The 26,258-nt window shown below is 60.3% G+C and overlaps 1 protein-coding gene across 3 annotated transcripts in view; it reads left to right on the plus strand.

Moving 5' to 3' along the window:
• Positions 1–2,789: 2,789 nt before the first annotated feature.
• LRP1 (LDL receptor related protein 1) overlaps positions 2,790–26,258 on the plus strand; it is a 91,392-nt gene continuing 67,923 nt past the window's right edge. For 2 of the 3 annotated variants that reach the window (XM_069806461.1, XM_069806462.1), the window contains exons 1-2: positions 2,790–3,044; positions 21,112–21,234. In XM_069806461.1, coding sequence (XP_069662562.1) covers positions 2,972–3,044; positions 21,112–21,234 — 196 coding nt within the window. In that variant the 5' untranslated portion in view covers positions 2,790–2,971. The remainder of the gene's footprint in view (positions 3,045–21,111; positions 21,235–26,258) is intronic. The other variant, XM_069806463.1, reaches the window with a different exon arrangement.

Consider the following 26,258-nt stretch of genomic DNA (forward strand, 5'->3'; position numbering starts at 1 on the left):
ATGCGAGGGGGGGGGCCGGGGCTGCCGGTCCCGGGGCGGCGGGGCCGGTCCTGGTGCAGAGCCGCAGCCCCGGGGCCGGGTTCCCGCGTTCCCCCCCCCGTCGGTCCTCACTCCGCGGCGCCTGTGAGCCCTCCGTGCTCGTGGTCGTTACGAGCATCAGACGCGTCCGGAGCCGCGGGCCTCCCCCGTGAGCGCGGCCCCCACGGCCAGGGTGTCTCCCCCCCCACCCCCGTCCTCGCCTGCGCCTGGCCCCGTATCCCCTGGCACCCCTTCGCACCGGGGTCCCCCGGGAGGCCGGACCCCCGCCGTGGCGTGGGGCAGATCCAGGCTGGGGCAGCCCTGTCACCCCCCGGCACGGCTCGGGGCTGATCAGCACCCCCGGGGGAGCGCGGCCCCTCTGGGCCCAGCGGCTGGGAAGGGGCTTCCCGGCCCTGCTCAGCCCCGTCTCCCCCTCTGATCCCGGTTTTGGGCAGCATCCCGGTGACCCCAGCACAGGCATCCCTCCATCCATTGCTCCGGCTGCGGGGGCTCGGGGCCGCAGCGGGACGAGGTCTGGCAGCACATTTGCCCAGGAGGGGCTTTGCAGCGGGACCCTCAACGACTGACCCGTGCCGGGGAGGGGTGGCCTTGGGGCACCTGGTGTTGGCATCCCCCTCCCTAGCCACCCGTGTCTGCAGCCAGACCCCTGCAAAGCTCCTGGGGGGCGTGGGAGGGGAGGGGGGGGCAAGTGGTGGCAATGGCCTTCATCCTGCCAGCTTTGGGGGGCCGCGGGGTGCACTGCCTTGAAGTCAGCAGAGCCCGACAGCGACCGCAGGGCAGGGGTTGCGTGGGGAGGGGGCTGCATGTGGAGAGGGGGCTGTGGAGCCACCCGGGTGGGCATTGGCCAGGGGCCATGCATGGGAAGAATCCTGGCGAGCGTGTGGCTGCAGCCATCCCGGCCATCTCTGCTCCGCAGAGCTTGTGCAACCTCTGGGGCCTCTGGCACAGTGGTGGGGGGTACAGAGCAGCCCTTTGGACCCCCCCTGCGCCCCCCCCGGGCCATCTCCTGCCTGTGTCCCTGCCAGTCCTTCTGCAGGGGTGGCTTCCCAGGAACATCTGGACCTTCCTCCCAAGCATCTGGTCCAGAAGCAGCAGCCCAAACCAGCTCCAGCCTGCCCTGGCTGGCCACCTCTAGGCTGCTTCCCCCCCCCACGTCTGCCAGCACTGCTGCCTCGCTGGGGTGGGGCAAGGGCAGGCATGTGACATCATTGTTTTAACAGATGACATCACTCAGAGGGGTTGCAGGCAGCTGCCTGATGACGGGTGCCTGCACCACTCCCCATTTCCCCCCCTCGGCACCCGGCCTCAGCCCCTTGCTGGCAGCGGCATGGCAGGATGCTGTGGCAGATGAATGACATCACGGTTCTGGCTCTGATGTCAGGGCTCGAGCTCTGGCTCTGAGATCATAGCCACAGCTGCGGTGGCAGGGGAGTGAGGAGGGGCTCTCCTGGGGCGGCAGAGGGAAGCTGGCCCCGCGGGGACCCGCAGCTGGGGAAGGGACAGGGCGGTCTGGGGCAGGCTGGCAGTCACCTCGGGCTGGGGAGGGGTCCGGGCTGCCAGACCCCCGCCTGGCCGGCAGCCCCCCCACAGCTTCGGTTCTGCTTGGGGCCCTGGAGCCAGCCGGATCCCCGGGGCCTTTTAAAACGTTGCAATTATTGGCAGGGCAGCCCCAGCCCCGACCAGCCAAAAACGCAGATTATGGTGATGGAGACTCATTACCAAACATCCGAGGCAGGATGAGACGTTCCCTGCAGAGACAAGGATGTTTTGGTGAGACGAGAGAACCGAGGTGGTTTTCTGAGGATGGAGCCGCTGGCCCTGGCCGGCAGGGCTCTGCCGAAACCCCGCGGTGGGCTCGTGGGGCAGAGCCGGCCACCTCCGGCCCATCGCCGGGCACCGATGGCGAGCGGGGGCAACCAGCTCTGCCTCCCTTGAGAGCTGAAGTCGGGCAAGCGAAACGCCAGCCCCGCGGCTGGGCCTCGCCGACAACGGGACCCCGCTGACAGGGGGTCCGCGCCCCAGTCCCTGGGGCCTGAGCTCTGTTCCCTCCCGCAGGGACGGCCGGAGGACGGCGAGGGTCCCGCCGCTCTGGGACCCTGCTGCGCCCCTTCCGCTGCAGAAGGCCCCCCCCGGTGCCGCCCGGGGGGTCGGTCCCGCTCCCCGCGGGGTCTCTGGGGTTCCGCCGGGTGCAGGAGAAACGGGGCTGCCGGCTCGGCCCCGGCCCCACGTCCTGCTCCGCCGCCCGCGGGTCCCGGCTGGCGCCTGGCTCTCCCGCCCGTGCTTCATCCCCGGCGGTCCCCCTACCCCGGCAGAGCGGAGCGAGGCCACCGCCGGCGGCCCCGGGCTTGCGGGGGCATCGCCGGCAGGGACGGGCAGGGGCCTGGGGGGCGTCGCCGGGGTCCGGGCGGCAGCACGCGTGGGCGCGGGACGCCCGGTGCCGCAGGCAGGCCCTGCCCCTGCCCGGTACGTATACCATACCTATACCGTACCGTGCCCCTGCCCAGACCCGTCCCCGGGACCGGCCGGGGGGGGCGCAGCCCCGGCACCGCACGCGCATGCGCGCAGCGCGGCCGCCGCGTAGGACCCCCCCCAAAACGTGCGCGCGGGCGCCCCCCCCCCCCCCGTTTCGCGCTCGCGCGCAGCAGCGGCGGCGGCGGCTCGAGGCCGGTGACGTCAGGCGGGCGGCGGCGCGCGCTCCATCCATCTCTCCGCGGCGGCGGCGGCGCGCGCGCGCGCAGCCCCCCGCCCCCGCCCCGCCGCCCCCGGCGCCGCCGCCGCCGCCGCCCAGCCCGGAGGGTCCGCCCGCCCCGTCCCGTCCCTCCCCCGCCCGCCCCCGCCCGCGCCCCCTCCCTCCGCGGATGTCGGTGCGCGGGCCCGGGACGCGCCGCCCCGCGGGCAGCACGGCGTGAGGAGCCGCCGCCGAGCCGCCGGCATGGGGCCGCTGCTGCCCCTCGCCGGGTGCCTGCTGGCCCTGCTGGCCGCGCCCGCCGCCCGCGCCCTCGAAGGTGAGTCCGGGGCCGTGCGGGGCGGCGGCGGCCGGTTCCCCCTCTCCCCCCCAGCGGGGAGCGGTGCGGCGGGGACGCCCGGCGGGGTTGGGGTGGGGGGAAGCGCCGCAGCCGCGCGGCCCCGCGGCCGCTGTCGGGGGCGCGGGGCCGGGAGCGGCCGAGCTCCGGCGGGGCCGCAGCGCTCGGCCGGGCCGGGGAGGGGGCGGGAGGCGCCGCGCGTCCCCCCGCCGCGGCGGGCAGCGCCGCCGTGACAAAGCAAGAGCGGGCGCAGCCCGGCCCCGCCGCGCCGCGGGAGGGACGGGGGGGCACCGGGAGCCGGCTCGGGCAGCGCGTCCTTCCCCGCCGGCCGCCCTTCCCCGCGCCCCTCCACCGCGCCGCAGTGCGAGGCTGCGCCCCCCCCAGCGCCCCGTCCCCCCTCCCAGCCGCGGGTGGCCGCTCGCTCTCCCCATTTTTTCCCTCTTTGCCAGTTTCTGGTGACTTTCAGCCCGCCCGCCATCCCGTTTTCCTCTGGAATCTAAAGTTTTCCCTACAGCCAAGCAGGAAAGTTGGAAGCCGGCGCTGCTGCGGGAGCCGGGGCCGGGGGTCCCTGGGGGGGCCCGGGGTCCCTGAGGGCTGGGGTCCCCCCCCGCTCCCCGGGGACGCCCCTGACAGCCCGGCCTCGCCCCACGCTCTCGCTCTTGCGTAACTGGGGCTGCTGCTTCTTCTCCTGGAGCCGCGACAGCCCCGCTGCGGAGTTTGGCCGTGGCCGGTCTGGTGGCACTAGGAAAATGTTTACCCAGCGATGGGGCTGTCTGTCTGTCCAGCCTCCCCTGCCAGCCGCTTTTTTCCAAGCTGCGCACGTCTCGTTCCCTGCTCTTATTGATCTATTCAGTAAATACTTTAGCGAGCTCGTCAGCTCAATGGCCGGGCTTTTGAATGTACAAGGGGCTGCTCTTGGCAGCGTGAACGGGTTTAGGAGCTGGCAGCCGAACGAGCGGGGAACCGGTGGTGAAGTTCTTGCAATGCCTGAATGCGTGGGGCAGGCGGCTGTTTTTCCCTTTAAAAGCAGAGAGGTGGGGGTTCTGAGTTGGCTCTCTGAGCTTTCCTCTTATGGAATCCCTCTGTCCAGATGGGAATGGCCTGGTGAAGGCGAGAGACTGGTGAGGTTTTTTTGGGGAAGGTTTTTCTGTCCCCTTTCTTTGCCCACCTTGGAGCGAACCAGGTGAATGAAGCTACTGGCATTTGGTGTCGTGGCAGTGCCTGACCCGTCACCAGGTCGGAGGGATGGGGGAGGAGGTTCCGGCAAATGCCAGATCCCTGCCCCAGATTAGTGTCTGGGGCGGCAGGAGGTTGGAGCCTGTGGTTTCCTTCCCTCCAGCCATTCCTCGCCCCACTGGAGGTCCGGGTGCTTAATTAGTGTCCCTTGAAGGGAGGTGGCAGGAGCAGAGCAGCTTGTGGCACCCCGCAGCAGTTCCCTGCTCAGCTGACACTGCGGTCGTTAGCACAGCGTTGATTGACCTGCTGGCACTGACTCAGTGGGCTCAGCAGTGCAGGTGATGGTTAACAGCTGAGCCCGCCGGGGTTGCCTGCTCCCGCCCTGCTCCTGGGGAAACCGGGTCTCAGAGGCATCATCCCTGCTTGATGGTGGCTCAGAGCAGCCGGCAGATGCAGAAGTTCGTGGGGGTGGGAGGGACAGGCATCACTCATTGCATAAGCTGCGTTGCCTTTGGAAACGAGGCTGCAGAATGATGATGTGCTGGAGAGAAGTTCCTCCATCCGCTTCTCCACCCCATGAGCTGGAGCGGGGCAAAAGCCAGCTCAGAGATGCCTCCTCCTTCCAGTGGCACGCTCACCTTGGGGGGAACATTGGGGGGTGAGGTGCCATTCTGTCCCATGGAGGCAGCCCAGCAGGGTGAGGGGTCCTCCAGAGAGCTGGGGAAGGAGCTGTGTGAGTCTGTGGGTGGGTGGATGCAGAGGGGGCTCTCAAAGCCCCCCACTCCGGCAGGGGCACGGTTGGGCTGGCTGGGAAGCAGAAGGTGGCACCTCAGCTGGTGCCTTGGTGGTCCTGCCTGGGCTCTGGTTTTGCTAACTGCAGGTCTCCCACTGCCTGAGCCCGCTGCAGGCAGGGGTGAGCTTGGTGCAGGGGGGCTCTGCGGGAACCATGGTGGAGCTGGTGTTGCCTGGGTGCCACTGGGAGTGGGGTGCAGGGTCCCTGTCCAGAGACCCAACTCCTCACACCCGCTGCCTTGGTTTGCAGCTCTGGAAGCTGTTCATTTGTTCCTGGCTTTGGCTGCAGGAGAAGGGGGAGGCAAAGTCCAGCTGGTGGGGTAAGGGGTGGGGGGGGAAGGTCTTCCAGGGGGACAAAGGGCACTGGTGCGTGGCTTCTCTCTGCCTGAGCTCCTCCGTTGTGGAGCTTCCCTGGGTCCCGCTGCTTCAGCGGGCAGAGCTGGGCAGCCTTTGGGAGAGGAGTGAGGGCAGGCAGGGATTGCCCCGCTTCTGTTTTGGAAATACCTGTGGTTAAGGGTGGCTGCGGTGTTTCGGTGCACCGCTTCCCTCTCGCAGCCTTGGTGGTCTGGCGCGTCTCGTGCGCGCGAGGGGAGCGCGTGTGCCTGCGTGTGCACGTGTGTGTGCGTGCTGTTTCCCTGGGCATGCGTGGACATGCTAGAGCTGCGCTGGGTTCAGCAGAGGTGAAGACAGGAGCCGTTGGGGGGGCCTGTTGCAAGGACTGGCTGGGGGCTCCTCTGTGCACGGGTAGGGAGGGGAGGGTGCCTGGCACCCCCTGCGTGGAGTGTCCCAGGAAGACCCTTTGCTCTGCAGAGCTTGGGGTTCCCGGGAACCCCATGGGGCTCTGCGCCTGCACAGGAGATGCTCTGCAGTGTAATGCCAGCATGCCTTGGTGCTGCTGCAGTGTCCGGAGGAGAGGGCAGGGCTCCATCCCGTGTGCTCCCTGGCCGGCGATGTGCGCTGACATCAAGAGGATGGGGCAGCAGTGGAGCATCCCTCGCAAAACCTGGCAGTGCTGCCTGTTTTGGGGTGAAGCTGAGGCGTTGCCTTCTCACTGCTTCCAAAGCTGTTTCGAGGCATTGTGGGTGGTGCGGAGGTGGGAACAGCTGTGGCGTCCCCCTCGTCTTTGGCGTCTCAGCCCCACCACTCGCCCCTCGTCTTCTCTCCGTGCTGTTTCCACGTGCTCTGCGGGAGCCTGCGAACTGGCAAGGAGCGGGGACTGCTCAAGCCTTCCAGCTGGTGATGCTTTTCCTCCGGTGTCGAGCACTGGTCAGGCTGATGGGGAGCACAACCGCCCCGGTCCTCCCTGTTCCTCAAAGGCCCTGGTCCCCGGAGCCTCCTCTTCTGGAGGAGCTGACTATGCTTTGGCATTAATTGGTTCCTCTTCACCACCGGCCTGTTCTTGATCCGTGGCTGCCGAGTGTGGCTGGCTCCCTGGTGGGGCAGGGCCAGTTGCCTGCCTGGTACGCCAGCCAGCACAGGCTGCGCTCTGCTGCACGTGGCATCCCTGTCACCTTGCAGAAACAGCAGGATCAGAGCAAAAGAGCAGAGACAAGTTAAGGGAGAAGCTGCATAAAACTGCTGCTAGGTGGGGTCCCCAGAAACGCAGCCCTCGAATCCGCCGGGAGGGGGGGAACAGTGCAGTGACACGAGCAGCTTCAAGGCAGGACGTTTGGCCCCAAAACCTGTCCTCCCACTGCCTGGGATGAGGGTGTTTGCGAAGGGATCATGGGCAGGTTGAGCTCAGCCCCTCTCCTTCCCCTTCTGGGAGGGCGTGGGGGTACCCGGGGGCTGCCACTCGAGGGCTGCGGTAGCATTCTAGTTATCTCCTGGTGTTTGCTGCAGTTGTGGGCTGAGACTGGGGAGGGTGATTGAGGACAGGGCAGGGTGAGGGCAAGCAGCCCTTTGGGCAGAAACCTTGGGGAGCATCGTTACCATTCATAGAGGCAACTGTGGCGGCTGGGGATGTTGGGCACGCGAGGGTCTGCGGAGCAGTGCTCACGTATGCTGTGGGCTGCCTGGTGCTGTGCTGCTGCCAGCGGGTTCTTGCGCAGCTCATTCCTGTGCAGCGGCAGCGCGAGCAGCCGGTGGCGGAGAGGAGGGAGCTGCTCTTGCTGTCAGGTGGATCCTGCTGCCGAGGTCTCGCCACCATCTCGCGAGCGCTCGGGAAGCTCTGCGGGGAGTGGGGCTGCCCCCGTGCTCCCGCTGCCCCTCTCCAGATGCCTTCTCCCAGTGACGGGTGCCTGCAGCTGGGGGTTTTGCTACCCTGTGTGGCACCGATGCCCCGGGAGGCAGGAGAAGCTGAGCCCACTTCTGTGACCACCCATGGCGCTCTGGGATTTTGGCTGTGCCTTTGGGATGACTTCCCAAGCCCGTGTTCCCTGTGGATGGCCTTTCAGCAGGGACTCTGGCCCTGAGGAGCCTCTCCAAAACGGTGCGGGGAGCACGTGCCTCTGCAAGTGCCCTTTGCCCTGGGAAGGGGGTGCACGGGGGTGCTTCCCGAAACCACAGGACAGCCTGGGGCGGTGTGGTCAGGGCTGGGCCCTCAGGAGCTGTTAGGTGCCCAGTGTGGGACAGGCTGCGCTGCAGTCCTGCTGAGTCGGCACGATTAGCACGGTGGTAATTGGCGGGTGAGACCGCGGCTTTGTCATGGGGCAGGAGGTTCATCTTCCAGGCATTGAAATTATTTCAGTTCCCAGATACGCGTCAAGCACCTTCTTTGTGCCAACCCTGCAGATAAAACCCTTGCTCTGTGCCCCTGAGACCCCCTGGCCGACCCACAGCCCTGCTCGGGGGCTGCGCCTCTCCAAGAGCCGCCAGCCTGCTTGTGGCACCTCAGCCAAGCACAAAGTCCCTCTGCTCCCAGCTCATCTCAACAAGTCGCGAGTCTTGGCTGAAATGCCCGGGATGAATCCAGCGGTCCCAGAGTTGGGAAATGGGCTCCTTGGAGATGGTGCGGTCTCCTGGTCGTGGCGGCGTGCGGCTGACTCAGCCGGTGAGCGGCGGATGCGTCTGCCTGTTTCTTTGCTGCTTTGCCAGGTAGGCAAGACTCTCCTTGTGCTTGGACTGAATTTTATCTCTGTCACCTCCTGGAGAGCATGTCTGGCTGCGTTCCTGTGGATGTCCCTCTCTGTGCGGGATGCTCAGCCCTCAATTGGGAGCTGCAGGTTGGGGCCCCTCTGGCAGCCTGCGCCTCTCTGCCGTTGCTGTGGGTGTGCTGCTCCCCAGGATCCTGCCGCGTCCTCTAAGCGAAGCCGCTGCTCTTCCCCGGGGAGCAGGGGGGTGTGTGTGTGCATTTCTGGACCCCGCTTGCATCACGGCCATGCAGAGGAGGGCCGGCAGAGGCCACCGAGCCCCGTTTTGCACTGGGGGAGCAGCTGGTGCTGTTGGTATTGGACTGAGTGCTGTGTGTGTGCTGGGGGGGCGGCCCCGCCTCGGGGGGTGCGGATCATGCCTGCCGTGCCCCATGCGGGACCCTGCGGGTGGCTGGGGTGGCCGGTGGTGCCTGGGCCGGAGGCAGCGTGTGCTGGGGCCTCGCCGAGCGTCTGGGGAGGTTTTGTGCCCGGTGCCGTTGTCCGCTGGCTCTCCCAAACGGAGTGTCGGCTCCATCCGCGCTGCAGCGTGCTGTCCAGGGGATGTATTTTCCTCTCCTTTGGATTTTGCAAGACCAACTCAAGCTATTTACGGACCAGGTTTTTGCTGTTGACTTAACTTTTCAGTCACTTCCATTTAATGTACCTTGGCAGGCTGACCTGCCAGCGGCAAGCAGCAGCAGCAAATATTTTCAGCATTTTCTAATTCAGCTAAAACTTCTTGTTTCCTTCACTCTGTTCCTCTTATTTTAAGAAGGAAAAGTACTGGGTGGGCCGTGAGGACTGTTTTGTTGGATATTGTTCTGTTGTGCCGAGGTTGCTTTTCCCAACGTAGTCCAGCCATTTCTAGGGCTAAATATAGACTCACAATGTCCTTTCTTAGCCAGGGGAATGGAGCAGACTAGAGCTGCAATCATGCAGATGCTTTGCAGGATCAGAGACGGTCCCAGCACTGCTTGAAGCAAAGGGCTTGTGGGGTTGGCAATGGAAATGTTGGATAATGACCTTGCTGGCAGCTCGGAGCTTCTCCGGTGGGACCATGCTAACGGTGCCACCGAGGGGAGGGACAAGAAGAGCAGCCTTGGCTCCGAGGAATGTCAGCTTGTGGGGAAGGTGAGAGCAGGTCTGTAAGGTCCAAAACACGTAGACCGAGGCATCAGTGGGAATTGCAGATGGCTGGGGGGGAGTCTAATTGAGTTGGAAGTTGCATCTTTAATTGAGTGGAGTAATGAGCCTCTTGCGAGATGCCCTTTCTCTGAATGAGACCGTGGCAAGGATGGGTGGGTGTTGACGGTCGCATCCTGGTGCACAAGCTGGTGATGGGGAGATGAAGGGTGAGGTGAACCGTGAGCGTGCGGTTCACTTGGTGAATAACGGGGGTGCTGGTGGGGGTGGGTGAGGGAAGTAATCGCTGCTTTTAGACTTTCTGCTGGACTTGGGGCTCTGGTGTACAACCCTTGGCGATCGAACTGAGGAGGAGGATTTCAGCTGGGGGGACAAAGGCTTTCTGAGTTGTCACGCTGCTGATCCCCTGCCCCGGCCTTGCTGGGGGGTGGCTGGGTTTTGTTTGCTGTGGGCTGCCAGGCAAATTGTTATTTTAATCTGCCGAGAGCTTTGAAACACATCAATCTAGTCCATTTACTTAATATGGTGCAGCTCTTTGTTTGCAGGCGCCGCTGCAGCCGTCTGAGCACGGGGACCGAGTGCTTGCTGGGTCCCGGATTCACACAGCGGTTCATTGTAGCTGATGAACAGTCAAGCGTCTCTGCTGCTTGTGCCGCTGGCGAGATGGGCTGTGCCGGGGTGCCCGCACCTCATGCTGCTGCATCGGGCTCTTGGGGGCTGAGTCCCTCCTGGTGTCCTCTCCCTCTGCTTTCCTGCACCCCGGGGGGGCAGAGCCCCTTGATGCCGCAGTGGCATACGCTGGCACCCTGCAGACGTGCCTGGTGATTTTTCAGTTCGCGCTGTGCTCAGAATTTGAATATCATGGCCTAAAGGGCTGTGCCGGGGATGCAAGCGCTTGTGCCGTGAGTGTGATGCTGTGGCAAAGGGGAGCAGCAGTATGCTCCCTTGTCCACCCTGCCTGCCCTACCCGCCCTGCCCCTCTCTGCTCTGCAGGCGCCAGACCGGCTTGCTGATGGTGGGGCTGCCAGTGCGTCCCCACTCGTCTCCGTGTGCCTACCTGCAGCCTCGTCTGGGGACAAGTGTGTTGCCTGTCCCCAGCTGCCTCCATCGATGCCCCTTGGCCATACCTGCCTTGCTTTGTGGCCGGGAGAGCAGCTCCAGCTGATGCATGACACTGAGGACGGCCCTGACCCGGGGGCAGTGGCACCCTGAAGCATGGCACTTGTGGCAGCCCCGTCCTCCCTCGGGCGTGTGGGTCGGCTCGGTGCCCAACTCCGTCCCTCCAGGCGGCTGGCGTGGGGAGGGGAGTTGGGAGAAGGCTGCAAAGGGTTTCTTCCAGGCACTTGATGCCGTGGGTGTCGTGGTGCCTTTTTATTGTTTGGAAAAGGAAGCACTTCAGTTTAATACTTCCCGTGGCGGCCGCCTTCCCAGCAGTCCGGGCGGATGCTGCAGGGCACTGAGGGCAAAAGCTGTGCAGAGAGTTGGGCTCTGCCGGCACCTCTGCCCCAGGGCCGGCCACTGCCTTTGCCCCTGAGCAGGGACCTGCCATTCCCGGGTTATTTCCAAGGAGGGAAAATTTCCTCCCCCGTCCTGAAAACATCAGCTGAAATGTCCATGGGCCCCTGGCTTCATCCATGCCATTGGACAGGTCCCCCGCCTGCTCCCGGGGGCTGCTCCTGGCAGAACCAGCGGCCCCAGGCTGGCTCAGCATCCCTGGGTCGGTGCCCACACCGTGGCCCCGCTTCCTGCCGCAGCCCCCGGCCGCCACCAGCCCTTCCAGATGGGTTTGCTCAGCATCTCCTCTCGCAGCCTGGAGCGTGTTTTCCCTGTGGAAGAGTGGATTTTGAGCCTAGTGCTGTGCTTACTCACCAGCTTGGTCTTCTCCTCCGCAGCTGCTCCAATGCCATTGTCCCTCAAAACCCGCCTGGCCCAGCACCACGCCCTTTCGGCTGCGTAAAATCTTAAAGCTTCTTTTTCTGCAACTTGCAGAATGTAAAACCAGGCAAACCAGGATCCCTGACCAGCAGGAACAGCCTTGGAGCATCCAGGCTGCTGCGAGCAAGCAGTTCATTGCTGGCATAGCCGAGCCACGCTGGTGGAGATGCCAAGGGGCTGGGTAGCATCTAGGATGCAGCATTGGTGCAGACATAATGGTACCGGGTTCCTCTTTAATAATTTGTACCATTTATAAACAGATGGGACGTTTCACCATGCTAAGAATTTTTTTTTCCCTTTACCTCTCTAGATACAGCTGAGCGGGTGTCTGGGAGCGGAGCTCTGCTGAGCAAACCTGCTCCGGTCCCTCGGGCCAGGGCGCATGGGGACGTGGCGAGGTTGTTCTGCGATTTGCAGATTTGCAGCAGCGACAAGCCTGAGTGTTCTGCAGCAGTCCTGCACACGGCTTTAGGGTTTGCTCTGTTATTGGGTTGCCTCCCTGCTCTGGTTTAGAGCTCGCCATTTGGGCAGTGCCTGTGGCTCATGGGCACCACCGAGCTCTGCAGAGCTCTTGGTGCAGGGGCTTGGTCGCCTGCCTGCCACTGATGTCCGGGCCCGGAGCTGTGGCGGGAGGGACAGTGCCGGGCCGGCGTGGCAGAGCAGGGATGAGCTCCAGCATGGACCCCCTCCTCGAGCCGTGGGGCTGTGCAGCTGTCCGAGGATGCTGAGATGCCATGGGCTGCAGCTCTGCAAAGCCACCTCAAAGCTGCTGCAGGACGCACCTTCTTGGGGCGCGCTGTCGAGGAAACCCCAAACCTTCTCTTGTCCTGCACCACCGCACGTGCTTGCCCTGGAAGCTGCCAAGTGGCCTGTGCCTGGAAAGCACCGGTGCAGGTGTGGCATCTGCTGGCGGGAAGGCAGCTATTGGGGCTGTGTCCTTGCGGGCTGGTCGGGTTTGCTGTTGGGGACCGGGACGGGAGCAGGTGACAGCTGAAATCCCTGTGTGGGCAGGGGAGCTCTGGCAGGAGCAGGGAAGGGCTGTGGTGCTGCCGTGGATTGTTTTCTCCTGGGGAGTCCTTGAAATAGCAGGAGATCGTGCTGTGCGACGGGTGGCGCGGTGGCTCTGTGACCTTCTCCTCCCCAGAGCCGGGAGATGCTCCCCACAGTGCGCGGGTCCCCAGAGGACTTCAGGAGGGGACCCGGTGGCTGGATACAGGGCTGGGTCTCCAGGTCCTCACATCCCCCTCCTTGCTACTCTCTGGCCTCCTGGAACCCCCTGCATCTCCTGGGGGCAGGACGGGCAAGCAAGGGGGCAACTTCTCCCTGCCTCGGCTGGGGTGGGACCCCCCATGTGCACCCTGGTTGGGACCCGCGAGGGTGGCCACCCCAAGGTGGCCAGTGGGTCCCCACATCCACAGTCCCTGTGAACTGGGGCTGGCTGGGTTGTCCCTGGCGTGGGGGCTGTGTTCACACGGGCAGGTGGACCAGAATCCAGAGCAGCTCCCTGTGCAGACATGCTGCTCGGGAATAAAAGTCCCTTTATGCCAGAATAATTAGTGTACTCAGAGCACGCTAATTATTCTGGGATAAAAGTGACTTTTATTCCGGCAGAGTGTCCTCTCAAAGGGCCCTTTTTGCCCGCTCCTGGGGCACAATAGCTGCTCTGCTCCGTTTCCCCATCTCAGACAAAGTCCTTATTTGCGAAGCCAGCGAAATTGAGTTGACTAATGAATTAAGGCCAATGGTTTTGGCCTGGCTCCAGCGCTTTGAAAGCCTTGGCGAGCTGATGCCCGTCCTGGGCAGGAGGAAGCCCAGCACCCTCCTGCCCCAGCAAAGCCCCCACGGGCTGTGTTCAGCCCTGGGCTCTGCTGCTGAGCTCTGGCAGCGTCCTGCCCCCTGATTCAGCTGTCCAGATGAAATGCCTATTAATCTATAATGTGCAATTGCTTTATTGCACAATGCAGGCAGGTCTCTGGAGGAAGCGTTATCAGCTTTAGCCACAAGCCATAAATAACTGCCTCCAGTGCAGAACACTATATTCTGTTTGGGTTCCCAACTGCTGAGGGTATAAACATCCCACTTCTTATTGCTAGAATAAATAAAGGGAATAAAACCTTCTGAGCAGGTAGAGGAAGCGGGGGGAGGCCTCCGCACCAGCCCCCTGGCTGGCAGGGGCTCCTGCCTGCAGCCGCTGCCCCCTCCCCATCCCTTGTCTGGGGAAGGAGAGGGGCCAGCCCTGGCAGAGGGGCGGGGGGGAGTGGGGCATCCCCCCAGCAGGGATGGCCGCTGGCCAGGGACGGCTGCAGCCTGTCCAACTGCACCGAGAGGACTTAAGCCCCTTTCTCTTGGCTGCAAATGCTTTTTTCCTTTTTTTTTTTTTCTTTTTTTCTTTTTTTCATTTAAATTGCAGATAAGCTGCAAAAAGAGAAAGAAATCAAAAAAGCATGATTTTTTTCCTTGAAACACCCTCCACTGTGTGGCCGGAGCCTGCCCCTTCTGTCCTTCCCACCATGTTTTGTATGATCAAGCTTTTTTTTTTTTTTTTTTCCAGTTCTGAAAATGCTATGGATTCGTTTCATCTGGTTCCATCTCCTGCCATTTTTCAGCTCATTCTTCTAAGGACCTCTCCGTGGGGCCAGAGGCAGGAGGGGGATGAGGAGGATCGCACTCCAGCACAGATCTCCCAGCTTCTGAATTTGGTTTAAAATGCAAATCTTTTTTTTTTCCCCCTTTTTTTTTTTGGTTGTGTTTTTTTTTTTTTTTTTCCTAATGCATTTCATCTGAAGGCGGCAGAGCTGCCGGAGCCTTGGGAGCGAGAGGGGAAGGGGCTGGGCGGGCGGGGGAGCGCATTCCTCCCAGCGCGTCCAGATTTCCTGATGCGTGTTCGCATTTAAATCATCTCCCCCTGGATCTGTTTGAAGTCAGGTGACCGCGGTGCTGTCGGGGATGAAAGCAGCCCTTGGGAGCCACAATATGATTTTATTCCTCTTCCCCCTCCCCGCCGGGAACGGATGCTTTTGGCCAGCCTCCATCTTCCAACCTCCGTTAGGGGCATGTTCCCCCATCCATCGTCCTTCTTCCCCTGGTCTTCCCTCCCCTCTCCTCCTTTGTCTGAGTTTGGGAGGCAGCGATGGCTGGTCCTGCAGCTGGTGGAAATCCCGTCCCGGTGCACGTGGTGGAGGTGTCGGGGACAGAGCCTGGGGTGCCGGGGCTTCTCCCTTGCACCCTTGGGTTGCATCGCCTCTCCCTGCCCCGGCCGTGGGAACTCTGCTGCCCGGAGGGAGCTGGGAGATGGGGTTGTCCCCGGACCGGAGGGGGATGTTGGGGTCCCAGGCTCCCCCTCCCTGGCGCACCCCGGGTTACCCGGTGCAGGGACCCGGTTGCTCCCAGTCTTTGCCCTGGTGTCCCCCGTGCCCGTGGGCAGGGATGGGCGTCCCTTGCCACGGGGAGCGCCCAGGCAGGCGATGAGAGGGCGCGCAGCCCGCGTGGGAAGGGGCCGTCTGGGCACACGGTCAGCCTCTGGGGACAGCGGGGTCGAGGGCCAGGCTGTCCCCGGTGGGGCAATGGACTCCTTGCTGAGTACTTAAACGCTCGGTGTGGCCTTGGGGAGGCTGCCTGCGAATCTGGTAGCTCTTGGGCCGCAGATGGAAACCATCCTTCCCTTCCTTCCCGGCAGCGGGATCTGACGTGTGGGGTGACAGCCCTGATTGTTCCCTGCAATGGGGCAGACAGGACGGGAGCTTCCAGTTGGTTCTCAAGAGCATCCCCCCGTCAGGTCGGGGGAAGATGAGCAGAAGCCAGAGGTGAGAAAACAGGGAAGGCGCTGGCATGCTACGGGGTGCACCAGATCAGTGCCCAAAGCGATGGTTGGGGGTTCTGCCGGCGCTTCACTTTGGTTGGATTTTTGTTGCTGTTTTCAGCTTGCCTCCTTGGTGGTTCTAAAAATCAGGCGAGTCGCAGCAAACCTGCTCAGGAGCCCTTCCGACTGTCCTCGGCCGGGGCGCGCTTTTCCAGCTGCAGCCTTTCCTATGAATGGCGTTTTGCTGCCGTTCAATGTCTCTCTGGCAAAGTTGAGGCGGGCTTTTCTTCTCAAAATTGTCTTTTTTTTTTTTTTTTTTAAAGAAGGTTAATGCCTCGTGATTTAGAAGCAATAGACAGACTTGACTTGAAAGGAAAGGGGGAAAAAAAAATAAATTATTTTAAAGTCAATATTTACTTAGCAATTGGACGGGCCCCTCCCCCCCAGCCCAGCCGCGCATACCTGCGGCTTCTCCGGCGGGAATGGCTGGGAGCGCACAGCAACGTCATTCATGGAGGCGGCGGCTGGGATGGAGCAGTGGATCTGGTTTGAATCTTCCCATTCGAGGGGGCCGGATGGAAGAATGGCAAAAATGCATTTGAACTGTTTAGAGATCTTGTATTTAAATGCAAAACAAACAAATAAGCCTTCCGTTCCCCTTCCCCTTGAAAAAATGTGCCTACAAACTTTAGGTTTTGTAATTTTAAATGTCTCTATTACCCTGTCTAGCTTTTTGGAGCTGAAGGACCTGGCAAATTTACATTAGTTGTCAGTCGCAAATTCTGCACAAACTTTTGCACCGAGCTGTGCCCCTGCGGGGATTTGGGGTTTTAGCATCAGCCTCATGGCTTCTGTAGCAAGCCCTAGACCCTGGACCAAGGGAGCATAAAAGAGTCGAGGGGTGCGTGTGCTTCCGTGCTTTATCCTTTCCTGGTGTCTGTCCCATGGCTGCAGAGAAACTCTGGGAAATCTGAATAGTCCTGAAAGCGCTGAAAAGGAACAAATCATGTTTTTTTCTGAAATTCAAGGACAAAGGATGGACGATGTGAGGGAGAAAAATGAAAGTATAAGGTGACTCTGATTTTTGTGTTTGGTTAATTGGGCGACTTGGATGATCTTCCAGCTTGGTGCCATGGGACTGTGTGCCAGTGCTTCGGGGGGGGTTCCGCAGGGGACACGGGCTCGGCTGTTATTGGGGAGAGCGGCCTTGGAGTTGTGGTATGTTCTGGCCAAGTGATGTCTTGAGAGCTGAGTCGACAGGGAGGGGTGGTGAAGAGGAGGGACGGTGGGATGAAGACATGATGTTCAGCTGGCTGATGGGACAGGCCCTCCCCTGAGAAAGGCAATCAGCCAAAAGTGGCCAAAATGGTAACTGGGAGCAGAGCAGATTGTAGCAGCGGCTTCCCCTGCACCTTGGCGTGCGTTAAGCCTTCTTGGCACGCGCAGGCACACCCATCGTGCCAACGTGCTCGGGATGGCGGTGAGCTTGATGGGGCTGGAGCTCGGCGGATGCCACCTTTGCTTGCTGGGGCTTCGCCATCTCCCCCGCTCCGGGTTCTGATGGTTTCCCGCTCGGCTTTTGTCCTCTGGAACAGCCTGGCAGATTTTTGTTTCACCGAGGCGAAGCGCACACGTGCGGTGTCGGGAGCTAGGAGCGGCCGGCCGGGTGCACCGCGCGCGTTGCTCCGGCTGGCCCGGAGGTGCGGGGGTGCCCGGCCGGGGCTCTGCAGACCACCAGCTCCCTGCTGCCCCTTGGACCCGGCTGCCGCATCCGTCCTGGCCGGCGCAGGGTGAGCTGCCAGGGCTGAGTCCGTGTGCCAGGCGGGTTTGCAGACTCCCTGCGTGCCCTGGGTGCGGGGCGAGCCCGGCTCTGTTTGCGCAGCGCCGGAGGTGTGTGCTTTGGCAGGCTCCTCGCCGTATAAGATGGGGTGTGCGAGTGTGGAGGGGAGAGGGTAGCTGGGGATGGAGACCTGGGAGGAATGTGGAGTGGATTTATTTTTCTCCCTTTCGCGCTTTCTTCTCCCCCCCAGAACATCTGTTTTGCAAATCACGCTCATTCCAGTCTGTATTTATGGCCAGCGCTGTTTCCTTTGCGAAGTACTGGCCAGCCACCTCCTCCCGAGGAGGGGAGGAGGAGTTGGGCTGAAGAGGAAAGTACGGCTTGCTCAGGGAGGGAGTTCTTTAATATTTTTGTGGTTTGCTTCCAGTCTATCTAGGTTTTTATGCCGTACTCATCTGTGCACTGGAGGTAATTTGGCTTCTGCTCAAGGTGAAGACCTCCTGCTCACCAGCCTCCTGAAATAGTCCCTTTAAATGGAAGTGTCGATTTCTTGCTTCAGGCAAAAATGAAATGTGTTTTGTTGTGTTTCTTTAACGGCCCTTTTCCCCAACCCGCTGCACTCTAAGCAAAGCCTCGGGCTGCCTGTTTCCGGGGGATGGCGGGAGCCGCAGCCAGGCTTTTGGTCCCTGTCCTGCCGAGGAAGACCCTGCTGCCGCTCCGCGCCCCTTGCTGGGGGGTCTACTCCCACCCCGTACCGGAGAAGAAGGATTCCCTTTCTTGCACCCAAATAGCCATTTTTTTTGCCACTTTTTTAGTACAATTTTTTCCCCTCTGTCCCCTTTGAATTACTTTTAAGCAGGGATCTCTCCTCCAACTGCCAAAGAGGGACGTGTTTTCCGCGGACGGCTCTTGCAGCTGTCCTGGCCCCGCTCTGAGCTGGCCATTGTGCGCTGCATGAAGGCGCCTTTATTCTCCGACCCGGAGCTGGAGCTCCGCTCTCCGCTGCCATTGCCGCTTCTGCTGGTGTGGCCGCCTGGCTTTCGGAAAGAAATTTGGCTCTGGGTGAAGGATGCATTAACAGATACCTTCTCTAATTGTCCACCTGGCACTGAGGCATCTCAACACTTACTCCAGGGCCATTTAGCTCACTGGGAACATGCTGTGCAAGAACAGAAAGTGCGTGGGGTTGCCGAGGAGCCTGGAGAGCTGGCTGCCGAGAGGGGAAGTGATCTCCTTCCCTCCTCCTGCACGGAGCTGCAGCGGCGGCTGTCATGCAAAAGCCGCTCTAGAAGGCGCGAGGCCTCGTGCTGCCGAAGCTGTCCTCGTGTTTGGGAATAGCAGAGGGCGGACGATCAGTGGTTTGAGCCGGGTTCGGGTGCAGCTTTACAGGTTAACGTGCCCTGGGGCATCAAGGGGTGGCAGGACTGCTCCCGGGGGTCTGCCTGCGCTAGGGGAAGGACTGAGCTGGAGCATCGCCACCTCTGAGAGGGGGTGGGTGTCAGTGGGGTACGTGTCCTCGGGGGTGGCTTTCCCTGAGGAAAGCCATGACACGTGCACAGCCTGACGAAGCGTGCGCGAGCAATGTTTCAGTGCTCGGAAGAAATCCCACGTGTTCTGCTCCTGTGTGTGGGAGCTGCTGCTAGCGGCAGGAGAACCTGCTCTGCTGCAGTCCGAGTGCAGCCAGCCCTGGAGTCGGGGCTGCTCTGCAGGGTGTCGGTGCTGGTACTTAGGGATGACTCCTTCGAGCGAGGGGCCAATCTGCCGTGCTGCTGGTGAGCGTCTCTGCTCCAGGACCGGTATCTCCAGTGCAAAGCAAGATCCTGTCCTGCCTCTGGTTTCTCCTCCTGTGTAGACACAGCCCGCAGGACTGTGAGCAACTGGGATGGGGCAGCAGGCTGGGAACCGCTTGCCGGGGGTTTGCCCTCTTCTTGTAGGTCTGCCCGCTCCCCTCGGGGGGCAGGAGGCAGGTAAGAGGCTGGGAGTTGAGCTTGACCTGGGGGGAGATGGCGACCGCTGTTGGCCCACTGGGTGCCTGGGTGCTGGCTGCGGTCAGCTGGGTGGTTGCGGCAGCCGTAGGTCACTTTGTGGCTGCTGGAGACCTGGAAGGATGAGGGAGAGCAGGAAATCCAAGGGAGTGTCGGTTCTTTGCTGTGGTTTTCTTAATGAATCTTGCATTTGGTACGCTTGTGGCTGGGAGGTGGAGGCGGAAGATGAGCTCCTCCGGGAAGAGGGGGTGGCAGAGCTGGCTTCGGAGGAGAGCTTGTTGCAGGAGGCGCCTGTCCCCGAGCTCCCGGCCCTGCACTGCTGTGTCCTGCAGGAGGAAGGGGACAGGCTTGGTCTCTGTCGCCTCTGGCCTAAAGAAGGTGTGTGGGGGGGGTGGAGGGGGAGGCATCTGCTCATAACAGGGGATGTTTCATCCATTTTGGTATGTCCAGTCTCCATCTTGATTGCACTGAGCTCCCCGTCGTGGTGTCGAGCCTTTCCCTGTAAGCAACAGCTCCAATGCTACCAATGCTGATGCTTTAAAGACAGAAGGGAAGCGAGGTTTGTGGGAGGTGGTACTCTTCAGTCAAACCAAATGACATCAAACAAAGCCCTTTTGCAGGTCTGAGGAATAATTAGCATCATTACACAGTGGGGAGAGTTTCCTCCCACCCCGTAGGAACCAGGATTTGGACTGGGGACTGAACCTTCCCCATCCTCTTCCCTCGCAGCATCCCTGCTGCAGACCGGACAGGAGCTGCCTGGACCTGGCTGCGGCATTTCCTTCACGTGGCAGGAGCTGGAGAGAAATCACGGCACCTTCTCTGCTTGTCAGGAGCCTGAGGGCGAGCTGGGTCATGAAACGCATGAAATGAGCTGCAGCGCTGGCAGCAGCTCCTGCCTGTGGTGCTGCTTGGTGCGGCTGCAGCGAGGCAGATGCAGAGACCCTCCTTCCATGGGCTGAGCAAAAATTTAAGTGGATCCTTGGAGCAGGGAATTTAGCAGAAGACTAGGGATGACACAAGATAAATGTTTAGGGAATTGCATGTGTTTGACTGCCTTTGCTTTTAACAAACATTCACAGTTGCGTTTCGTTAGGTTTTCAAGATTTCCTGCCTTCCCAAGGGCTCAGGCTCGCTGTTCCAAGCAACAGCTGCAATCGGCGTGGAAGTGTTCACTGCAGAGAGCTGGATCTCTGGGAAGAAAGTGCAATGCTGAAAGACTGGCAAGAAGATAGCCTGAGCCGGCGGGGCTGTGGGTGCCGGGCTCTGCTGCATGCCGGGGCAATGGCCCTCGCCTGGGAGCCCCTGGCACGGTGGGTCAGGTTCGAAGCAGGCACGGCTTCACTGTATTTTGACCCTTCCCAACTGCAGCTCTTACTTGAACTTCTGCTGCCGGCCCTGCTTTGGCATCACCTATGAGCCAGCTGGCTTTGGTACCCCCCGTGTGTGTTACGTGTACGGCTACATATTTTTTTTCATGTTTGGTGCTGCCCCCACCGCCGTGGATTGGCCAAAAGAGACCTTGGTGCAGTGCGGGCTGACTGGCAAAGTGCAGCCTGACAGTGCTGGGGGCAGGCGAGGGTCTCTGCCTTCCCTTCTAACCTCGACCCTTCGGTGAAGGGGGGTATCACACAGCCTGTGCTCAGGGGGGTGCAGTGACCCCCCCATTGCAGCCAGCCTCCTCGAGGTGCCAATTTTGGTGGGGGCAGAGCGCACCCCGGTCTGGAGCTGCCTGGGGGCGAGGGCACCAGGGCTCTCCCCAGGCCTGCTCCCATCGCCATGGGTCAGGCCGGTTATGTGCTCTGTGCTTTAGGTTTTCCTCCTGGTTTTTGTTCTGACTTTGTTTTATTTCTGCGTATCCCAGGAGGGAGGTCGACCCTCTCCCCTGGGAGCACCATCCTGGCTGTGCACGTGTGTGTTTCCTGGGTGCAGGATGGATGGAAAACCCATCCTGCTGCTGGTGGTGCTGTCTTTGTGATTTAAAAATGTTACTTTTTAATTTGTTCTCATTTGGGTTTTCTTATTTTTTTCCCTGTCTTTTTTACTGTCTAGCATAGAAAATAAACTGCCTTTGGCTCCCAGGAGCTAATTCATCCAAGTTAAATGATCTTTAAAATCTGTTAGCGCATCATGGATCTCGGTTCCTGTTTTCTCGCAGTGTAATTAATGCTTCAGTTTAAATTTTCTACTTTCCTTAGGGGCAAGGTTGATGGATCTGATGCCAGGCTAAAACTTTCGCTGAGCCGTTAGAAAGAAATCAAACTAAAAGCAATCTAGTCCTTAATTTAAAATTTTTTTTTTTTTTAAATAACTTGTTTTTGGGAAGAAACTGATCTTGTTTATTATCATTATTTCTTTTCTCATCCAGCACCGAAGACATGTAGCCCTAAACAGTTTGCATGCAAAGATCAGATTACGTGCATATCTAAGGGCTGGCGCTGTGACGGGGAAAAGGATTGTCCGGATGGCTCGGATGAATCACCCGATATATGTATGTATGCCTTTCCTTCCTAATAATGTTCTTTTGGTTTTGTTTCATCCATTCTCATTGCACGGTCGTTCCAGGGCCCAGAACAGGCGTCACTGCACAACTGCTCTACCTCAGCTCCTGTTTCTCCCGGAGTTCCAGGAGTCCACAGCACCTCTGAGGGGGGGTGGGTGCCACTCGGGGCAGGAGTCCAAGCCGTCCATCTGTCCGTCCTCCCTTTATCTCCCTAGCTGCTGCTCCCGGGGCCTCTGGCTCTGGGGCTGTGATCCATTGTAACAAAACAGCCTCCTGGGAACAGGGTATCACTGATTTATTTTTTGTTTCCATCAAAACTGATTTACGCGAGGAAGGCTACGCGAGGAAGGCAGAGTCCTGGAGGTGAGGATGCAGCGAGCCGTGGTGCTGGGCAGGGGCTGCGCCTGCTCGGGGTCATCTCTGACACAGCTGCATCCCTTCCTCGAGCGGCTGTGCCTCTGGTGCCTGGCATTTAACGGGTGCTTGGAGTGAGGGCTGGGCTGAAGGGAAGAAGGAGATCTTTGGGAGCCCTGGGGAACAGCCAGGGAAAGCAATGTCGCTTTCCCCAGATGTGTTTGGATTAGGGTGCAGTGTTGGTTTTACTGGTTTTGTCCTGGGCTGTTGGAGCTGCTCTGCTGCAGCGGTGCTGGTGGCCCCGGCACTGGGGATGCTCCCGCCACAGATAGGGCAGCTGGGTCTCAGTCCAGAAGCAAATGGGGAACCGGGCTGGGTTAGATGGGGTGCAAGGGCTGGAGGTGGGGGGGGGGGTGTCCGCACAGGGGAGCGAGCCAGAGCCGTGCTGGTGCTGGGGGCTCTGCAGGGACGGTGGGTGTGCTGGTCCTGCTGCACCGTGCTGTGCTGGGGGCTCTGCTCTGGCTGGGCTGGAGCAAGGAACCACCTCTCCCTGTGTCCTGGTTTCTCCCTCTGTCTGATGAGGGAGCCTGTGCTGCCCTTGTTGCCTCACAGGAGCAGCCTCATTAGGTTGTTTTACTGTGTCAGGAAAGCAGCCTTGAGATGCTGGGTCTGCAGGACAGCCACAGCTGGGTTCATCCCTGCCACTGCTCACCAGTGACCAGCAAAATCCTCTCATCCTCTGGCCCAGAGATCCTTCCCAGACTCCTGCTTCATGCTGTACTTGGCATAAAGGTCTCCTCCAAAGCAGTTTCTGGTTCGGCACTGGGTTTATTTATTTCTTAAGGCAAAATGATGCAACCGTCCCCTCCGTGGGAGGGATGAGGGGGCTGGGATGGGCTGTCTGGCTCCAGTCAATCAGCAGCCCTGGAAAATTACTGTGGGAGGACTCAGAGGCCCTTCCCTGGCTGGAAGAAATCCGTCCTGATTGACGTATTCCGCTTGCTGTGTGTGTCTGCGCTCGCTTCATCGCCCCCCCCATCCATACGGACAGGTGAACGGAAAATGAACCCCTTGGATACTTTTCCCTCTTCTCCTTCTTCCTCTTTCTTCACTGCGAAGGCACCGCTGGTGGGGGCTGGCAGAGTCTCCCCCCTGGACAGGGAAGGCAGAGCCGCTGCCTGTTCTGGCTGCTGCCACCCTGGCAGGAGCTGGAAAGCATCAGTGTCCTCTGCAGTGGGGCCGTGAGCATCCCCCACCGCTGCCCGCCCGGCCCTTCCCCGATCCCTGCTCTGGCACCACGGGGGTGCTGGGAGCAGTGTCCGGCAGTTCTGCGGATGCACCTCGTGTCTGTCCGTGCGGCAGTTGTGGCCTCGGCTGGGGCGGGGGGAGGGGGTGATGTAGGAAGACGCTCTCAGGTTTGCTCAGAGTCCCCTGAGGGCTCGAGCACCCACAGCTCCTGCTGGAGGAGGGAGCCTTGTTCCCCGCGGGGGTGCAGGACCCCCACTAACCATGTGCCCCTCAGTACGTGCTTGGCGCTTCCAGGACAGGCAAGTGGGAGCCTCTTGTGAGGCACAGACCAAAGCCCAGCATGTCCTCTCTCCTCGCCCTGCTGCTGCATGTGGGACAGAGTCCATGAGTTGCCATCACCACTGCAGACCCTAAACTTTGGAAATGCTCTTTTCCTGGGGAGCGGTTCCCTCCCCAGCTTCAGAATCGACTGCTGCAGTTTGGGGACCTGGAGGGGCTTGACCTTTCCAAGGGTCTCTGCTCACCTTTCCCAAGTTCCCCCTTCAAGCCCCAAGACCGCATTAGCCTGGGGAGCACCAGGAGGGAGCCAGAAGGATGCTGCACCCTCTGGGACGTGGAGGTTGGGGTCAGCCGCCATCGCTGCTGGCTCCTCCGCAATAGTGGCTGGGCAGTGCTTGCTGCGGTGCTGGTGCATGTCTGACCTGGTGCTCACCCATCTTTGCCTTTCTCATGGGCAGGGGTTATGAATGGAGGTTGCTGCCTGCTGCCTGCCTGCTCCTGCCCAGGCTCGCGCGAGTGGAGTGTGACCTGTCAGCACACGCAGGGCACGGAGCCCGGTATTACCGGGATTGCCAGGCAAGCTTTTCTCACGCCACTTCGGCACCGGGGCTTCCAGCAGGCTCTCATCCTCCTTATCTTTTTGGCAGGAAGAGAATGACTTTTATTACTATTAATCTCTTTTTTTTAAGCCCAGGCTGCAAACACGGCTCTTGCACGCTGCTTGGTGCACCCTTTCGCGCCCCAGCAGCGCAGCAGGGTTATTTACATTGCACTAATGTACTCATGTCAGAGTCTCTTGAAATGCTGTGTATTATACGCGAGGTTTTCCTCCCTGGGGAATCCTTTTAAGTATTTGCTGGCTTTGCTTACGTGTTAGCTGAGAATAGGAAGAGTTCCCTTTCCGAGCTCAGTGCTGCGCTTGTGTCTGTGTGAGTGGCTTGTACCCGGTTCTTGCCCACTCCGTTGGTTTTTCACTCCATGGAGCTTTCCTGGGGGGAAAAAACTTGGACAAGAGCCTCCATCCTGTTGAAGATCAAAGGAGATGAGGGTCTCTGAGAAATGAATTTGCTGTGGCTGAGCTACAGCCATCGTCTGGCCACTGCATCCTGGCTGGCCTCCTGCCTGGAGCTCTCCCAGCTCAGCTGGGTGCCCTGGCCAGGCTGGGGCTTTGCCCACGAGCCGGACAGCCGAGCTGCCGGCATGCGTTTCTCCAGCCACGCGACAGTTGCACCGTTTGCTTCGCTGCAGATGAATCTGCGGCTCTGCGATCTTCAGTTGCTCAGATGTTTGCGAGGATTCAGCATCAAATGGTTCATCGGTCTGAGGGTTCAGCAGGTCTCAAATCCCTTGTCTCGCCGCACTCGCCCAGTGCTGGATCTCTCAATGGTGTGGCCCTGCTCGGGTTCAGATGCGTCTTGAGCGAGCCCGTCGTCTGCAAAGCCTTTGCTCTCCTCTTCCTGCAGCGCTGGCGCCGGGCGCAGCTGGGAGGCAACAACAGGACCTTCCCTGCCTGAGCTCTGCCGGTGCTCAGCTGCTGGCACTGCTGTCCGTACCAGTGGGGTGAGCGGGACTGTCCCGCTCCCAGCTCCTCCTGCCTGTCCCCTTGTTGCGTTCCCCCATGTCTGTGTCTCTTTGGGCTGTTGCCAAATCAACTACAGGCTACATTTACAGGAGGAAGCATTGCTTCTCTTTCCTTCTTTTTTTTTTTTTCCAAGTGGGTTTTAGAGGTTAAAAATTCCTGTCTAATTCAGCTCCTTGGGGTGTACCACAAGCTTGTCACATGTAATAAATTGGCTCATTTATTAGTGTGCCAACACAGTCAAAAGCAAACAAAGTGGCTCATAGATTAATCCTGCCCTGTTTGTGATAAGTAGTTTGATCCAGGCTCTTTGCAGGGGAATAATGGACACGGCAGATCAGTTTTGACTGACGAACTGTGCACTTTTATTTCAGTGCCTTCATTTTCGGCCCGTATATGGTATTACTTAATTAACCCTTAATTTGCAATAACTCAGTGCCCAGATAGCACTGTTGTTCAACCCCCTGTGAAAAACAAAAGTTGTGAAAGTGGCACCTGGTAAGAAATTCTCCCGGGAATTACCTGCTGGGTGCCCTGGACTGGGGCTGGGAAAGAGGAGAAACCCCTGTCCGCGATGGGTGCGACAGAGCCCAGGAGTCCTGAGCTCCATATCCCCCCATCCTGGAGGAGCCCATCACCCCAGTGCCAAGCCAGTCGGCTAACTAGAAACATACTGGAACACCTTTGACACTCAGCCTGTGCGCAGCGGAGTGATCTGGAATCTGGAGCCCATTAGATTTCTGTACTTTGGGCACCCCTTGTGCAAGAAGGGGGACGCGTGTGTCAACAGCCCAGAGTTAGTCACTTCGCACAAAACGAACAAATGAAAGGGGATGAAGGTTTCACCGTGGCAGGTTGGGGAACCTTTCTGCAAGGTGTGGTGTTTGTGTGCTCTTAGCAGCGGATTTTGTGGGCTGCTCCTGCTGTGGGAACCTCCCGCGCATCTCTGCAGGAGCAGCAGCGTGCCGGGCTGTGGGGAAGCTTGTTGAAGATGTCCTGCTGGACTTTAGTTCTGCAAACGCTTTGGTGCATTTGGGAGGGGCAGAGGAGAAACCCAGCCTGCTCCATCTGCTCCTTGAGTAGCAATTTGCTCTTTCATAGTCTGGAGGATGGAGGGATGGGTGTGCAAAGGTGTCTGCCTGGGACGTGCTGAGGGGTCTTGTGCAGGGTCAGGAGAACCATGGGGTTGGAGCCAGCAGGTCCTGTCCATCCCTCATCCAAACTCCCCTCGGCCCTTGCCCAGCAGAGCAAGATGCGCTCCTCCACCATCGCCCTCCTTGCTGCCGGCTGAGCTGTGGGGCGCGCAGGCAGCACGAGCCCTGCCTGTCCCTGGGGCAGTGCCCCCACAACTGCCTCCTGCAGAAGGGGCTCAGGCTAAACTGGAGAAGCGTCCGTCTGAGAGGAGCCACCCCCAGGCTTTAACCTCAGTCTCCCATTAGTTATGCCAACTGTGCGCTGCCAACATCGTGCTGCGGCGCAGGGACGGCAGCGGGGTGGTGAGAGATGAGGCTGAGGAAGAAGTGTCAGTGCAGCCCTGGGGTGGGATTGAGCT

The sequence above is a fragment of the Haliaeetus albicilla genome, chromosome 18 (assembly GCF_947461875.1).
Source record: "Haliaeetus albicilla chromosome 18, bHalAlb1.1, whole genome shotgun sequence".
Taxonomy (NCBI): Eukaryota; Metazoa; Chordata; class Aves; order Accipitriformes; family Accipitridae; genus Haliaeetus; species Haliaeetus albicilla.